An 18657-nucleotide genomic window follows, 5' to 3' on the forward strand; every position below is an offset into this window, starting at 1 on the left:
TCGAGCTCAATAAAGTTTGTTGCTCCCTTCCCAGTGGCTTACTCTATAATTTAAAGCTTGCAAGCACCAATGCGTTGACCTCCTCCACTGTCAGATTTGTGCCTTCAGCCTGGCCAAATAGTAGACACATTGTGTGGGGGATGGTCAATGTTATTATCCACAACCCATGTATGCATGATGTCATTATTGCAAAACCACATTATTTGACTAGTCTTCCTAGTAGCATGGACCTTGTTGAAAAAAATGTTAGTGCAAGTACTCCTTTTGTAAATCCTACAATCATGCGACCACACTTTCTACTACCTATATAACCCAAACACTTTACTCTGTGGCCCTTTGGAGTTCTCCGAATTGCCCAAAATTTCTTGTGTATGTGTGCTTCCATTATGATTTTGTCACTCAATTCATTTCTTGTGTCCACATCATCATCCATGAATTGTATTTTCCTACGACGTCCAATAGACTTCCTATCTCTCACGTGCACGTTGTACTCAGGTCTATGACTAGCGTCATCATCTACATCAATTACATTACATTATCGTCTCTTACACCGAGCTCATTCCCGATCACCTGTCAAAGGAGTTGGGGCCTTGTACATGGGTGTACCTGCAGTGGTACTCTTTATTGTCCTTACAACTTGTGCTGGTCTTGGAGTATGCACATTTGCCCTCTCAATGAGCTTTTTAAGACTTGGACCTGCTTCGATATGCTTGCCCATCATGTATGAATTTTGCTTTGCACTCTGTAATAAAGCATTAGCCATGTTTGATACACATGCATTGTACAGTGTTATTTTTTGTTTGAAACCCTCCCTGGCTAACCAGCTTCCATGTTTAGACTCTGACAAGTTTGTTTGTGGTGTACATGACTGATCACCGCTCTTCTCCACCTATGCAATAGTTAGAGACATATTAGAAACATCATTAAAGACACTATTTTTTAAGACAATGATTCTTATATATGTTGGAGAAATCATAGTCAAAGAGCGTGTTCTAGTGTGTACTAGGAACTAGTTTATGAGCCTTTGTGTGAGAGAGTGCCACTTGTCACTTTGGGAGTTATCCCATAAGCATATGGTACTTGAGTGTGTGTGTTCACTCTATAAGAGTGATGTACTTTCTTGTGTGTCACATCAATCAAATCAAGCTATCTTGGTCTACATGTAAGTTCTTGTTTATTGCTTTCATTCCATTTCATTATGTTTGCCATCTTTTCTTTCTGCACCTAGAGTTAGCTTGCTCTCCCCTGTTCCAACATGGTACAATGACCTCTCTTATTGAAACACCTCGTTTGCATGTCCTACCACCCTAGATTTAACCATGGTTAGATTGTTTCTGTATATAAAGCCAACTTCATGCCATTTTCATTCTATTGACCACCATCACGAGCAAGGAGGTGATGTTCTCTCAAAGCCTTGTTCATTTTTCAATCTAAAGTCTTGCATGCATCTCTCCCACCCACAAAGTCTTGCACACTTTGTAAAGTCAATTCCCTCTCTATATCTTTTTATACACATTGTAAACGAGAATCTCTCTCTCTCTCTCTCTCTCTCTCTCTCTCTCTCTCTCTCTCTCTCTCTCTCTCTCTCTCTCAAACTTATTTGCAATATTGTATACTGTAGAATGTTAAACTCATTTCAATGTTGTATGTTGTAGAATGGCTTCATAACCCGATCTTTAAAGCTCGTCAATAACTGGACGTCATTAACATTCTCAATCGATGTTATCCAGGAGCACAGAAAATGCAAGGCCAAGTGAGATTGTGTCAAATGTGTTCCAAGAAACTATTGTAGGGCTCCTCTATTCCACAGAGCTCTCGAAAACGGGTTATCAGGAAATCGGTGGAAGAGGAGAACGAGAACTTGCTCTCCCCACCTGAAAATTTTGGGAGGGTAGTGCAAATTGAGATGTTGCATGATTGGTTATCTTCACACTTCATTGATAATGTGAGACTTCCACCTGTACCATTGAATAAGCTTTGTGTGAATCTAGCCATTCGAACTACAAAGAGCTTCAACAGGCACAGTTATTTGCCATCAATGTGAGAGTTCATTGTTTATGAGACTTTTCTCGAGGAAGCCCCTCAAGAACATAACCTTAAGGACCGGACATGGAAAAATGGGTTTTGGTGGCAACAATCGAATATGTTTGATGAAAGGCTTAAAGAAACACAAAAGTGGGCTCACCTTGTGAGTAAGAATTTAGTTGTTTGGGATGGAAAGACTTCTGTCTTGGCTTCAATGCATGCAAACAAGTAAGTTAAACCACACTTATATCTTTGAAATGTTTTCAAATTTCCTTAACAGATCCTATAAATTTTTCTTCTTTTTCTTGGATACATAGAAGGAGATGTATCCTCAAGTTTGGTTTTGCGTCGTTTACTTCAAAAAGGAAGAAGAGGCAAAGTTATTAATGAACCTTGCAAACCTTAACATGTATATAAATATTTCACAAGTTAGACAAGAGGTTCAATGTCTTGTATGCAAGTATTCTCTCTGAAGTTGTTAATTATTATTTTTTCATCACAGGATAACTTGTGTGCATGTTCCACACACGCCAGGCCATGATCTTTTTCTTATGCAACGTTTCGGTCTTGCAAATCCAAATACTCTGCTATAGAAGCTAGCAGAGGATGAATGGAAGTGGGCAACCACAATAGTTGCTAAAAAAGCAAGAAAACCAAGTTGGTTCAGTGTCACAATGGCACTGTTGTCCCAATTTGTTTTTTAGGTAATATTTGTGCGTACCTCTAATATTTATGTCAAAAATTCTTTAGCTCAATTTTCTTGTAATTTTTCATCTTCATTTGCAATTACAGGATGACTTCAAGAAGATGATTCAAATGAAAACTAGAGGATTGCCTAAGGAAGGGGAACATACAGAAGACGAGGAGGAAGTGTACTAGAATTACTTGAAGGAAACAAAGCTAATTTTCACAAAAAAGGGGTGCACATTCGCAGCCATATTGCAAATCCTGCTAATGGAAAGGATTTCTTTGATATTATATTTAAGTACCACGATTGGCATGAGAAGCAGCAACAGTTCACAACAGAGAAGCTGCAACTCATTACCTGCTCCAGCTTGCCTCCAAATGAGTAAGTCTAGTCTACTATGTAAAAAGAGCGAGTTGGTTCAAATAATTTTTGAGAGTGTAATGTATGGCTGCTTTATTTATGTAGAAAGAGCAAGTTGCTCCAAATTATTAATAAAGGAGAGAATGCCATGAAGACTGCACATATACAATGCAAAGAACTTGCATTCCGTGTGTTCTTTAACAAGCATGTGTATTGGTATCACTTAATAACCACATCTCTTGATATGAAGTCCAAAATGGAAGAAGAGAATCCAATCTTGCGGGAGGTTCATGCGGGAGGAGAATTAAAGGGAATAACGTCCTTGAAAGATTATTTGAGCGATTGCAGGGCAAAACACTTCGAGGCCGCATTTGAGCCTTGGCAAAAAGCAATGCAGTCTTTGGTCACAGCATCAACTCAGCCACACCTTATGTGTACAGTAAGACGCACCATATATAGGTATGCAAAGAACATAACATTTCACTCCACGAGCTTGTGCACCAGGTATAGGTATGCTAATAAGACTACTTTTGAATTATCTTATTTATTACCAAGTGGTGGGTTTTGATGAAGGACATAGTTTCTTTCCCCGAGCTTCGTCATCCTCCTGCAGATGAGTGGGTGTTGAGTGAGGTCGAGGATAATGGAATATATCTAGAAATTTGGATAGAAGAACTTACGGGAAAAGAGGTATTGAGTTTGTGCCCATGGTAGTTAGATTATGCCAATGGGTCATACCTCCCTCCTGATGACGAGGCGGCCTTGTGGAAAGGCATAGTCCCATGCCTTGCTCAATGTGATATATTGCATGCCTTACTCTATTTTATCCATTTGTTTGACGTAATTTTGTGAAGTAGATCTACATCAACCTAAGCGGTATGGAGTTAAGGGATCCAAGCAACGTACATGAAGCAACGTACATGCCATGACAAGAAAGGTATAACCAGGGCAGGCAATGGGGAAGCGTTGTCTACAAATGTCGCAAAAGATGCAAGTGGGGAAGACAAAGGTGCAACTAATCTTGGCACAAAAAAGGTTGGCAAGTCAAATGTGGAGAGAATTGGCCCCCAAAAAAAGGAAGAAAGTCATCAAAAAAAGAAAGGTTGTAAGTGAAGATGAGGAGGACGATGACAAGGAAGAGGAGGACAATCATAGGGAAGATGACGAGGTGGAGGAGGATGAAGGCACTGGCACATCTAGTTCAAAAAATCCTCCAAGTAATAATGGTCACTAACCTTCTTTTATAGCTGTTCTAATCGTTTTCTTTAAAGCATGTGTTTAATTGTGTAACCATGTTTTGTTTTTCTATATACAAGTGTTTTGAAATATGTCACTGAAGCACATGGCTATTTTGGGAACCACCATTGATTTAGTCAACAATATAATTAGGAGAAACATCTCATAGTAAGTGCATAAAATCCCCAACTTGTATTTTGAACATAACTATTTCTAGTTCCAACATGGTTCTAATATTAACTTGGCTCCTAGGCATTACAATAGGCTGGCAATGTTTGTTGGGGGCTTGAACAAGTTCGAAAATATAGGAAGCCAGCCCTCATCTTTGGTAGGATGTTCAATGGTGTGGGAAGATTTTCCAACAGGGTTGCCTATAGATAAGGACACTCCGCTAGTCTCTGCAACATTTGGAAGAAAGAGCTTGTTGAGGCTGCATGTGTGCTTACCAATGAGTTCTTAAGAGAGGATGGAATCTTTGTAATAACCACTTGCATCGGTGATCATTTTGGTGACGTGGTGGAGAAAAAAAGAGCGCATGATCTTGCTCTACAACACACTTTATATCTGGAGTTGCAAGAGAGTTACTGCCTCTCTGACAAGATAGATTTTGAAGAGGTATGAACCACCACTTTCTTTTCTTCTAGTATTGGGAAATTAAAAGAAAACTCTAAATCATCATTAAAATAAATGAGGTGTATGATATGAGTGTGCAAGTAATAATGTTGATTGTTGGGGTGTTTGTTCGACACCCACCAAGCGTCCGACCTCCAACATATACGAGAGTCAATGGTAAGGATGCATCTGCTACCTCTAGGTTTACACACTACACCGACCTTCTGCGCGAGTCCAATTGCCTAAAAGGAAGGTGGTGTGCCACTCATATTAGGGGGATAGGTAATCAACCACTACGGGGTGCAGTTAAGTGACCCGTTAACACTACACACTTTCTATTTGGTAATGATTCAATACAATGTAAGATATTGATCTTAAGCTTTTCTTCATTTTGGCAGGTGGCTCCTTAATACTTTCACAATGGAGGGGGAACTAGTACTTGATTGCTTTGCAAGGACTGGTGTCATGGCTAAGGCATGCAAGGAGCTTCGTCAACATTGTATAAGCATAGAAAATGATTGGCTATGCTATAATAAAGAGTTGGCTCATTTGCAAGATGTGCCCATAGACTTGGGTTCCACGTGGTTTCAAGGTAAAGAATCCAACAAAATTATTCAAGCAAGTCAGCTAGGTGCATTAAAATGGTAATTGTTGACTACTGCTCATCCACTAGCCCACTTGAAGGAGGCACCTACTTTTGAGGGGTGCTGTTTTTTATTTGGGCGAGCGATTACATGCAAGAAGTTTTGCGAAAGTGGCGAGCGGTTGAAATCATAACACATAGGTACCTCTTGTTACCTACTCTCTTTCACACACTCTCTCACACATAATTCACTTGTAGACTCTCTTTGCAAGATTTCAAGTTGCAATCTCACTCTCAAGTAAGTATGCTTGGTTGAAATCGTAACACAATAGGACATTTCTCTCTCTCTTTCACTCACTCACTCACTCACTCTCTCTCTCTCTCTCTCTCTCTCTCTCTCTCTCTCTCTCTCTCTCTCTCTCTCTCTCTCTCTCTCTCGGGATATTGACACATGTAAACACCAACAAATTTCACACTTTTGCAAGATATTTCACATGTACACATATGACATTTCTCTCTCTCTTTCTCTCTCTCTCTCTCTCTCTCTCTCTCGATATTGACACATGTACACACCAACACATTTCACAGTTTTTGTAAGATATTGATAAAAGTCGCTTCCATACATGAGACAATGGATATAAAATCTATAGAAAACAAAAATAAATGTTTTTGGCAACCAATGACATGGTCATCTCCATGACTCCCTAATCCACCTTCTAACTTGGTTTTTAAGTGGGACATGTGAGAAAAAGAGGTCAATGCTTTTCTTTAGCCATGGGGGTAATGCATTTCTGAACACCCTAATCCACCTTCCAGCTTGGTTTTTTCAAGTGGGACATGGTGAGAAAAAGAGGTCGATGCTTTTCTTTAGGCATGGGAGAGAAGGCAAAAGAATACACGAAGCATCTACTTCAATAAGCATACCTTGATGTTGCTCCTTCCTACAAATCATCTTGTATCTAGCTAACACAAACAACATTATCCAATCATTCTCATACCATAACATACAAGTCTTACTCTTGTAATTTCCATGGTAAGTGATGTGCATGAGCACATCTATAATTTAAAGACATATGATGCTTATCTCCATCAATATTAACCTACATGGTTGGTGCCTCTCTCAAAGGTGTTTTGATATGTGATTTATATGCAACACTATATGCACCATAAGCACTCTCATAATGCAACATTATATGCATCATAAGCACTCTCACAAACTTAACCTAGTAGTCATTTGGTTGTAAATCATAATGTATGATTTGTTAGACTTCAAAAAAAATGATTAACAAACTCTAACAAGTTCATTAATAGTTTTTCAAATCGATTATTTACACTAATGTCTTTGTCACAATGGTGCTTTTTATTGGATTTTGGAATATGTAGATATATAAATGCAAAATTTTAAATGATTCAAAGAGTGGAGAGGTTACACTAGATGATAAACTGTAAGATCTATAGGACCATTTGAATTTCATGAATTCTTACCTTGCATTGCAACGTAATAAAATTTTTATATTTTATGAGGATATCATGTGAAGGGCACTACCTTCTTTCATTAAATTTCCACCTAGCTTACGGACTTCAAATATTCTCACAAAGTGCTCAATGTTACAAAACTTCAAGCATGAGAGAGGGTCATAATAATGAGGTTTAGAAATGCCCTTTAAAATAGACTTAAAAAGATGCTCATCCAAGTAATTACATTGTTTAAAACATAGCTCATCCAAGTTAAGGCTAAAGCATTGGTTTTAGACTTGTAAGCATGACCATCATTACATAGTTGGGACCCTAATCACAAACATTAACAATATCACACTTTGATCATTCACCCACTTAAAAAGCAAACCACACATGGATCATTATGCCCATATGAATTTCGTGTGCCACTTGGGAAAATTGCACCCTCCCCTCCTCCTTTTTAGGCTATTTAAGGTGTTTTTTTCAAGTGTACACACAAACAAACAAACAATATTTGTCCTGTATTGTGAATTTCTCTGATGTTTTGATTTTGTGCTTTAATTGCACTTTTCTTTGGACTCTCTTCACAAACATGCCACAAGGGATGAACAAAACTTGCTACCGGTAGGGTAAGCGAGCAGGTCTTAGAACACCTAAGTGAGTTGTGGGGAAAATGGTAATATTATTGTGCTGCTACTTCTACAAGAATTTATGTGAAATGGTTGTGGTTGCATTGCTCTCTAAGGGACTTGAATTGGTTGTGTTTGCTACTTCTACAAGCATTTATGTGAATTGGTTGTGGTTTTATTGCTCTTTAATAAGGGAGATGATTGAAGCGTAGCTTCGAGGCATGAAGATGATAGTGGGCATTTTTTGCAAGACCCTCCAATTATTTTACAGCATGTATATGGATAAACTTTTTCCCAAAATAGGCAAGTTTAGTGGGCACTTGGTGTGGGGGCTAGTAGTGGGTGGGTTTTACTACGAGCCCTCTACTGAAATATGTTAAAAAAGCATGTAATAGGCGTAAGGACAAAAGTTTGCCAAATGTCTTATGGAGAGAAGGATGTGGCAAAATTGATGGATCTCCCAAAATCGAGTGCAACCAGAGAGCACTTCACCTTCCTTCTGGGTGTGTGCGAGCTTTGTTTTACAAACAAAGCTTAATTGAGGGTATGGGTTGCAATTTTTTTTTTTGGGGGGGGGGGCAGTGTTCGAAAAAAACCAAAATCCTATATCTTTTTATACCTTTAATCTGAAAAATCAAAAGTAAGTTCTTATATTGCCAAGTGTAAAAATTTTTCTCTGAAATTCTTGAAGGTTTTATAAGTTTTATTCAGAATTTTACACTTTAAAAAACTCTTGCGACAAAATAACTCGAGTATCAAGAGAATGTACTTAAAAACGACTTTAAAACACTCTCGCAACAAAATGATTGGTCACATCAATAGAATTTACTAAATTGTTGATTGCCAAATTCATGAGTAAAATGATATTTATCATTAAAGAAAATAGAATTTTGCTTTCACAAGAATATCATCCATGCTTGTGCATAAATGCACTACAAATATTGCATTGCGTCCTAAAAGCAGCTAAGACTAGTTGAATTTTTTTTTCTCACAAGCTCCCAAATCCTTCATGCTCCTCCATCTCCTAATGAAAAGAAGATTGTATTATACGTTAGTACTTTGCTATGAAGGCATTAATAATGTATTTAATCTCTAGAGTTTTTAGAAATACCTTTTAGTCTTCATTTGTAAAAGCATGTCTTGTCGTAATGGCATCAAGCCTCCAAAGCTCTATTGCTGAGCTAAAGTCGAACTCGGACATTGGAGGACCTTCGATGGATACTCGCATTAAGGAAGTTGTACTCTTTGTCGTCAATCTATTCCTCAACTTTGATTTGATAATATTCTGTATACTAAAGCCACGCTCACAAATTGCAGTACTGGAGCATTGGACTAATGCAACTTGCGCTAGCTTTAGCAACCCTTCATACTTTTCTTGTAGAGTGATATTGTTACTTATGTAAGACCAAGTGTCCCGCAAATTCCACCCTTTCCAATCATTAGTGGCTTGAATCTTGAATGTAAGGTATTCTCTTCGAAGAGATATTGGATCTACAAATTTCTCCATTAACTCACCATTTGCAAGTTTGCTTTCTCCATAAAATGATATCAACCTGTCTAATTCATCAGCTCCAAAATTCTTAAGTAGCTTTCCAGGAGGATAGCAAGATGGAGAGAGTATTTTAAAACAAGCCAAGGTAGAGTTATCCACAAATCTCTCTTTCAAATCTTTAATAACACTTAATGTGAATGCTTTTTGAAAGCTAATAACCAATTCAATATCAGAGCCATCAGAAGAGCGAGATATCTTTTTGCTACGAAAATGGTCACCTTTTATTGAAGATCGTAAACCATGGAGAAAACCCTTCTCTGGTCCATAATCAGGAATAATAGGAAAACCCCTTGTATCTTCCTTTCTTGCATTCATGTCAATATCCGGTTCTGACACAAACTCTATTTCCAATGCACAAATCTCAGCACTCACAATGCCAGGAATACTAGTAATATCAACATATGACTTTTGAAATATTTTACTTAACTTTGTCAAATGTTGATATAGATCTGCTAAGAAATGTAATGCATAAATGAGTTCTAGAGAAGACAATTTGCTAAAGACTACGAGATTCTCACTCTCAAAGAACTCAAGAAGAGGCTCTAGTGAGTCACAAAACTTTGCTAAAACCATTGATCTACTCAACCATCTAATTGAATGAATTTTATCCAATTGAATTATTGAGCATTCAAATTCTTCTTGTAATTCTTTTAATTTCTCTTTGCGGATGACACTCTTTCTAAAAAGAGTTGCGACTTCATTAACTGTGGAATCAATAGCTTTTGCAAATGGAAACTTTTCTATGCTTTTAGATGCACAAAGATTTGTGCAATGAGCCACACAATGCATAGATGTCATGAAAGGACAAGACTCCTTTAATCTAGTAGACACCCCGGATCTCTTTCCTATCATTACGGATGCACCATCAGATCCAAATCCAACCAACTTTCTTAAGTCCAATCCATTTTCTAAGATCAATGTTATTAAAGAATTATACAAGCCCTCGGCAGTACGATCCCCAATAACATCTACAAGTCCAAAAAAAGATGTACGTGGACAATGATTCTCTAGATAAGATGCATATACTATCATGTGCTCATCGATAGATATATCTGTTGATTCATCTATCATGATCCCAAAACAAGGAGAATTTTTTAATCGTTCTACTATATTATGTGACAATGCTTTTCCAATATATTGAACAAAAGTTGCACAACTCTTATCATTGTTGTACATATGTTCGGGTACATTGGGAGTTTTGCATTCTCGCAGAAACTCTAACGTTGGCACAAACTTGTTTAATGGGATATCATTTTTAGCAAGAAAATAGGCAGTACGAAATAGATTAGTAATCTCTTCATCATGTGTTTCATTTTGTTTGCTCAATCCTACTTCAAGACTTCCTCTTGACATAGAACGAATCAATGATAACCTATGTGTGCGAGAGCGTGCATGTGTACTTAGGGCACTATGCTGCATGTTTTGTGCACCTATTGTTGCAAACTCACTTTTGCAATTAGGATCCTCCATGCAAACCTTACAATACATGCGTGCTTTCTCTCTATCAAATTCCAGCCAATGAAATTCACTTCTCCAATTTTCACACCACGAGATAACCTAGCTCTTTTTCTACGCGTAGCCTCTTTTTCATCAATCTCTTTCGCTGCTTATAGTAAAATCATTAGCAATAATTTCTTCGTCAATTTCTTTACTTGACCTTTTACCTTTTTTCTTCTTATCCACAATAACTTCTTTACTAAATCCTCCAAATCCGAGTAGTGTGGATTGCACAAAAGCCATCTGAAATATTTGAAATGTGTTATTATGATAATATGTTCCTTGTAAATTAATGTTTTACCAAGAAATAGCAAGTCATGTCAAGTTGTATGCCTCAACATATCTAAAAATGAAAAGAAAAAAGATGTTGAGTAGTTGTGAATGAGAGACATAGAGAAGAGATGCAAGCCAGAAAAGAGATGGAGAGAGGCAAGCTAAAACAAAATTTACCCTGACCTTAATCCTGCAAAGTTTGATGCTAATCAATGTTTTGTGAAGTGTTCGAACTTCGTACCCGAGCCACAACCTATATCAACCCTGCACAACCTATAGATAATAGCATGTTATTTGACTGATGTGAATCCTTCTCCCTCTCAATCGTCTGTTATCAATTCTCTCTCTCTCTCTCTCTCTCTCTCTCTCTAGAGTCCCCATCAAGTGGGTGTTCTATCGTTTATATTGTGATCAACACCAATGCCAATTGCAAACGTTTATGAAAACTAATGAAAGATTTACATTCTGCAGCACTGTAAAGCTCCCCCCAAGCCGACGAACCCCATGGTTATAGACTGTGAGCCACATAGGCCACATTGGGGGTGGACATGGCTCGGCCGCTGGATGGCCGCCCGGCCATGGGAGAGCCCCTTTTTCGATGAGCTTATGAATGGGATGATGGTGGACGGCGATCGAGAAGACTTGCCAGCCAAAATCGTTGAAATGGATACAGTCTTACAGGCCGCCCACGGCCCGGGACAACGACCAAAAGGCAGAACAGATCCATGTCTGAAACGGGCTCGGTGGAGCCCAGCTTAGCGTCAAGACTCAACACCGCATCAGCCCACTGCCGCCAGCCCATTCGCGGCGGGCCGCCCACGCCACCAGCAGAAGCAAATGCTCTACGTTGGGCAGACCAGCCCCGGTGGGCGGCTTTCCACACCTAGCTCTGTTTCAGAGTCCAGACGGGGCAGCGGCGGTCACGATCCACGATCTGAGCCCGACGGCCATAGCGGCGGGTGATCTTAGGGCGGAGGAAGACAGTGTAGTATCGACGGCGCAGAGCAGCCCACGATATGGGTCGACGTCTGGTGGCAAGCGGAGCGTATATGGGACACCCCACGAGTACGACGACAAATTTTCAGAGGATTTAAGCGGGTACCCCAATTACATGGCCACTGAGCCTATCAACAACAAAAAAACACACACAGACAGAAGCTCTGATCAAGCATATGGTTACTGTCGCCGCTCGCTGCGTCGGAGCCTCGGAGGTTTCAGTGTTCGAAACATAATATATATATATATATATATATATATATATATAACATTGTAACAATATATTAATATAATCAGATTCAGTCACACGACTCAGTGCTCACCTCTGTCTGTCTCGCTGCGTCGCACAAAGACACCATCATTTCGTTTCCACAGCGCCTCAGGAAGCGGTCTAGCTCGCGAGGGTGAGGATGCGTGAGTGGATGAGAGTGAGCGATAAGAAGATAACTCCATAATTTATAGTTAAAAATATAAACGTTAATTTTATAAACGTTAGATTCTATAACGATTAAAATAAACGTTTTAAAACGTTTACATAACGTTTATTTTTTATTTATATTAATTTTTATAATATATATATGATATAAAAATATGATATATAAAAATTTTTTATTTCAACCAATAAAGGTGAAGTACCGTTGACTCTTATAATTTGAAAAGTATTTTGATTATTCCTTTTTTTATTAAAAGTTATCAAACCTTTTGTAAATTTTTTTTGAAGGTTTTGAATACCTTCATTCGTAGAATAAGAAATTAAAATTTGAAAACTGAAGGTGCAAACTACACTTTACCCGGGTTTTTTTCGAACACTTGGGGGGGGGCGTTCTTGAGTTCTCTAGGTGCCACAAAGAAGCACTTTTTGATGACATTTTGGTCCAATGATTGCTCACTCTCTTTGTGTTTGTGTGCCTAGTGAAGGCCAAGGGGGATAAGGGCACGTGGCGGGTTGTGGTGAGGAAGTAAGTTAACCAGAGTAGCTAGCCTAGGTTAATTTGTCAAAAAGACTTTATTAAATAATTAGTTTTACAAAATCTATCGCTCTCCCAGCAAAGGTTTGGGAAGGGTTTTTTTGCCTCCTTGCAATTCGACAGTCTGCAGAGTCTAGGTTTTGTCTGCAGAAAATGGAGTTCCTCTGTAGCAGTAGTCTGGATTTTCCCTGCGTAAACTAAGGTTTCTGTCCTTTTCTCTGCCGAATCTAGGGTTTCCAAAGCTTGATTCACCAGAGTCTCGATTATTCACCGCTTCAGCATAAGTTGAGGTTTCGCAAGAACGGAAGCAGACAAAAGTAGCACCCGAAGGCTTCTTCGACGTAGCAAGGCAAGCAAACGTACTGCATGAGGAGGAGCTCTGCAGAATTCTGGTAAGTTTTTCTCTCTTCTGTGCTAAAGGACCTGAATTTTTTTAAAAATGTCCATTTCAGAGACTTTGAGCTGAGAAAGAAAGCATGGCCATGGACAATATCGCCCTCCACTCTGTTGTCCTTTCGCAAGAGGAAGGGGTTACATCCTCTGACCCTTCCTCGAGGGACTTGTCTTCACCTGATTCAGTTGCAAAACAGGGTAATGCTCCTCTTAAAGATGAGGAAATGCTGCATGATGCCATGTGGCATTCTGATGATGGTGGAAAAGATGTGCTGGATCCAGAAGGAGATTTCCTGCATACAGAAAATAATGTCAACTGTTTGGTTTCGGGCTTTGTCCCCATTCGTGCACGCATTTCTGATGATGCTGATGATGAAGATAAGGTTGAGGATGAGGAAGATGAAGGTGAAGAAGACGAGGAGGGCAGCCTTGTGAGCACCGAAACCTATGACAGTGCACCTGAGCTCATGGTTGTTGCCTCCACTGCAGACTTTGCAAGTCCTGTTGGGTCCTTTATGGAGCCCTTTTTGCTCTCTGAGGCTGCCAGCAATACTCAGCAAGGTGCTCTGAGGCAACTCAACAAGCTGAACAGTGGGATTTCTTCACTGGACACTTCATTACTGGAAAACACAAGTGAGGAAGAATTTAGAAGTCGTGTGATGGAGATAGCAGAATCTAAGAGCCTCTCTCTGGATGATGAGGTTGTCCACAATATTCTTGATGCCCTGTTGCCCATGGTTCAAGGAAGGTTAAAGCGAAGTAGCTCTGCTAGAGTTATGCCTGTTGCAAAGCCTACAGTTGAAGATGATGAGGATACTGATGGAGTGGACGATGTGGAAGTGGATGGAAGTCAAGCTGAAACAAATGAAGGGGCCTCTGACTTGGACCTGTTGGAAGATGGAGAGTTGCTGCCATTTTCTGCACGAGGTTTACGTGTTAGAGGAGCTGATGATGAGTCAGAGGAGCAAGAGGACTCTAATTTGACACCATTGTCTAAATTGCCAGAGTCTCCATTCAATTCTGAGATGGAAGAGCGGGGGGTTTCAACTTTGGAGGTAGGACAAGGATGTGTGAACTGTGATGAAGGAATACAGATCACGAGTGAAAAATTGGATTCCAAACAGGAACCTCAGGCTAGTGGACGGCCAAATGTGGTTCATAATCAAGATAACCATGAGCAGCCTGGCTTGAAGGTCCAAGAAGATGAGCAGGAGCCTGCCAAATCACATGCTGATTATGACCAGGTGGCAAAGACAGAAGATCCTGCGGAAGCTGATGCTGATGCAAATACTGGTTTGCATGTTCAGCAACTTGATAATTTAGAACAAGTAGCTAACAGAAGCATGGATGCTGCAAGCTTGCAACAGATATTAGAGTCCAGCTCCCCTGATGGGCATATGTTTGACACTGACGACCTTACCGGAACTCAAAATGAGTCACTTGTAGACACGGCAGGAAACGGGCAAGAAACTTTTGAAGGAGAGCCCAACCTGAAATCTTTCCCCCATAATATGGAATCGAAGGACAAGGATACTCTTCGAGATTTGCAGGTAGAAGATGAAAAAAGAAATGATGTAGAGAAGTTAGAACAATCAGACAATGGTATTACAACTTTTTCAGCAAGTCTTTTAGAGAAGGATGGCATCCATGCTAGGCCGGAGACTTTGGAGCAGTCTGCATCTGAATCTGTAGAATCAGAAGAAGCACCAGGTACTGAGCTCCCAGAATCTGAGGACGAGCTCAAGTCAGCCACAAAAGTGCTGGAACAAATTTTTGGTGAAAAGCCTGACCTTGGGGTGGGGCCAGGGTTGGAAGAGAAATCCCTTGCAAAAGGTGTGGACAAGAAAGAGAGAGAGGATGTGCAAAACCAGGAGAAAGAAGTTCAAAACTCGGAGACAGCTGAGGAGTTTGTTGCTGGATCAGAACTCGGTCTTGCAAATGAAAAATTTGACACTGTGGATCTGACGGGGAAACTTATATCGGAAGTGGGGTCTGAAGAAGATGTGCTTGAAGGGGGAAAGGACACAGGAGAGTGGGATGTTGAAGCTGATAATGATGACAATGATGACGATGAAGACGAAGAGGAATCTGTGGCTGAGAATTTTTCACCTCTGGCTGCATTTGTAAGTTCTAAATCTTCTGAAGCTCCTGCCACTGATACACCGTCCTTGGGTGGTGCAGTACCATCTCTGCCTGTGCGGCCTGTTGGCCTGGGCCGCTCAATGCCTTCCTTAGAACATGCTTCTCGTGTTGTACAGCGCAGCAGTGGAACATCTGTGCCTTTATCTTCCATGGCAAGTGAAGATAGTAGATTAAAGAGTGATCTTTCTGAGGGCAGTGAAGATGCACGGGAGAAACTGCAGATGATTCGTGTCAAGTTTTTGCGCCTGGCACATAGGCTCGGGCAGTCTGCTCACAATGTGGTGGTTGCACAGGTATTGTACAGGTTGGGGTTGGCTGAGCAACTGCGAGGAGGGCAAGGCACTGGCAGGCCAGGAGCTTTCAGTTTTGAGAGGGCAAATGTGCTAGCAGAAGAGCAAGAATTAGCAGGGCAAGATGATCTAGGTTTTGGGTGCACGATTATGGTTCTTGGGAAGAGTGGTGTTGGGAAGAGTGCAACAATCAACTCATTGTTTGATGAAGTGAAATCTAGGACAGATGCTTATAGTCCAGCTACAAAGAAGGTGCAGGAAATTATTGGGACTGTCCATGGCATAAAGATGAGGGTCATAGATACTCCTGGCCTTTTGACTTCTTTTGCAGATCAACGGCATAATGAGAGGATCATGTCATCAGTAAAGCGCTTCATTAAGAAGTCACCTCCTGATATTGTGCTCTATTTTGACCGACTAGACATGCAGAGCAGAGACTATGGGGATCTGCCACTGCTTCGGACCATCACTAAGACCTTTGGTGCTGCCGTTTGGTTCAACGCTATTGTGGTGCTCACTCAGGCGTCTTCGGCTCCTCCAGATGGTGCTAATGGTGTGCCTGTGAGTTATGAGATGTTCGTGGCTCAACGTTCTCATGTGGTGCAGCAGACCATTCGCCAAGCAGCTGGAGACATGAGGCTTATGAATCCTGTGTCTTTAGTGGAGAATCATGTGGCATGCAGGACAAATAGAGCAGGCCAGCGTGTTTTACCTAATGGTCAAGTTTGGAAACCACAGTTGCTGCTTCTCTGCTTTGCGTCTAAAATCTTGGCTGAAGCCAATTCTCTCCTGAAATTGCAAGACAGCAGTCCAGGGAAGCCTTTTGGGGCACGCCCACGGGTACCCCCTCTTCCTTTTTTGCTTTCGTCATTGCTTCAATCACGAGCTCAATTGAAGCTACCAGATGAGCAGATGGATGATGAGGAGGTATCTGATTCAGAAGAAGAAGCAGATTCAGATGGTGAAGAAGAATATGATGACCTGCCTCCTTTCAGGCGCCTGACTAAAGATGAACTTATGCTGCTAGATAAGGAACAGAGGAGAATTTATCATGAAGAGTTGGATTACAGAGAGAAGCTTTTCATGAAGAAGCAGCTGAGGGATGAACGTGCAAGGAAAAAGGAGATGAAGAGAAGGTTGGCTGCACTTCCAAAGGAAGTATCAGAGTACATAGAGGATCATCTTGAGGAGGAGAATGCCTCAGCTGCAGTGCGGGTTCCAATGCCCGACATGGCACTGCCACCTTCTTTTGATTCTGACAACCCCACCCACAGGTATCGTTTTCTTGATACAGCTAATCAGTGGCTTGTTCGGCCTGTCCTAGAAACACATGGTTGGGATCACGATAGTGGCTACGATGGTCTCAATGTGGAGAAGATGTTCATAATTTCTAAGACGATACCAGCTTCAGTCTCAGGTCAGATTACCAAGGACAAGAAAGAGGCCAATATGCAAATGGAGTGTGCTGCATCTTTTAAGAATGGAGATGGCAAGGTTACCCTAACAGGGCTCGACATCCAAACTATTGGGAAAGACCTGGCCTATACTCTGCGCAGTGAGACTAGGTTCAGCAATTTTAAGCGAAATAAAACCACTTGTGGTCTTGCAGTCACAATGTTAGGTGATACCATTGCTGCTGGTATGAAGTTGGAAGACCGGTTGTTAGTTGGAAAGAGGTTTAAGTTAGTTATGAATGGTGGGGCCTTGACTGGACGGGGAGATGTTGCATATGGGGGAAGCTTGGAGGCCTCCCTTAGAGACGAGGATTACCCCATTGGCCACTCATTTTCCACTCTTGGGCTTTCCATCATGAATTGGCATGGTGATCTCGCAATTGGTGGCAATTTGCAATTACAATTCCAGTTAGGCCGGACCATGGTTATTGGTCGGGCTAATTTGAACAACAGGGGAGCTGGCCAGATAAGCATTAAAGCAAATAGCTCTGAGCAGTTGCAGATGGCTTTGATAGGCCTGATACCTTTGCTACGTACATTCATCAATAACAGGATCTTGAGATCTAGTCAACCCATGCAGTAAATACAAGCTCTTAGATAAATTTTCTCCTATGGACGATTGCTGAAGGTGATGCAGTTGCAAGGCTGGTGAGCAAGCTAATCTCAGTATCTCCAGGTATTGTTTTTGTAGCAAGGGAGGTGAAGTCCAAGTAAGCAGTTAAATTTGGCTTGCAGGTATGACTTTGCTATTTAGATGTTACTGCATAGAATTTCAGTATTCTTTTTCCTCAGGACTTGACTTACTGTGGAGGGCTGAATGGGTTTTTATTTAGTAGAACTACTGAAAGCATCCAGTACTCTAGTGGCATCACTAATAGTTGGCTCCCAAATGTTGCTGTTGGTTTGGCATTCTACACAACTGGTCTTACCCCTCCTGGCCTGCATTTAGAAAAGGAAGGCTTCATTGATATTCCAAGTTTTGATTAAAACCTGAAACAAAGGAAATCTAATTTATGCTCCACGAAATCACGTTTGTCTTGCTAATATATTGTTGTTTTGTTTCTGCAAGGTGAGAAAAGAAAATGTCATGGTGGTATGAAACATTATCATTTAATCTGAGTGTTGACAAAATTCAATTCATTCAAAGTGTAAGCAAACGTTATATATGTTGTAAGTATATGGTGAGCATGACATCTCTTAGGAATGATGATGACTAAAAAGATGGGCATAGCTTGACATAACTTGACAAGGTCAAGTCTTTATGACTTAAATTGGTTAAGGGTGTTACCGTCCTCCGAGCGACTTTTTTCGAGCGAACCAAAAAAAACAAGCGGGGCATGGCAAATAGGATCCCAAAAAGAGGGCTAATTAGGCCAATTTAGAAATGGGCTTTGTTGTTCCCTTAGAGATTCCTAGCATATGTAGAGCCTCAAAGAGTACCAAACGCTCCAAGCAAAACAAAGGAGGCACCACCCCTCATCTATGAACCACAAAGAGCATA

At 40.6% G+C, this 18657-nt stretch overlaps 1 protein-coding gene and 1 pseudogene across 2 annotated transcripts; one reads left to right on the forward strand and one right to left on the reverse strand.

Annotated features, from left to right (window-relative positions):
• Window positions 1–8190: 8190 nt before the first annotated feature.
• Window positions 8191–9908, reverse strand: LOC147633510 (uncharacterized). Its single transcript, XM_086805860.1, has 3 exons — window positions 8703–9908; window positions 8584–8615; window positions 8191–8217 (listed from the first exon to the last, which is right to left on the reverse strand). Exon 1 carries the CDS (start codon window positions 9714–9716, stop codon window positions 8706–8708), a length of 1011 nt encoding a protein of 336 aa, XP_086661986.1. The 5' UTR covers window positions 9717–9908; the 3' UTR covers window positions 8191–8217; window positions 8584–8615; window positions 8703–8705.
• Window positions 9909–12842: 2934 nt separating this feature from the next.
• LOC147633511 (translocase of chloroplast 101, chloroplastic pseudogene) lies at window positions 12843–18219 on the forward strand (annotated as a pseudogene). The gene is made up of 2 exons (XR_015267133.1): window positions 12843–13226; window positions 13330–18219. The product of XR_015267133.1 is annotated as a translocase of chloroplast 101, chloroplastic pseudogene (transcript).
• Window positions 18220–18657: the final 438 nt, after the last annotated feature.

This window comes from Cibotium barometz, chromosome 12, assembly GCF_041138505.1.
Source record: "Cibotium barometz isolate CiBa-2024 chromosome 12, ASM4113850v1, whole genome shotgun sequence".
Lineage (NCBI taxonomy): Eukaryota > Viridiplantae > Streptophyta > Polypodiopsida > Cyatheales > Cibotiaceae > Cibotium > Cibotium barometz.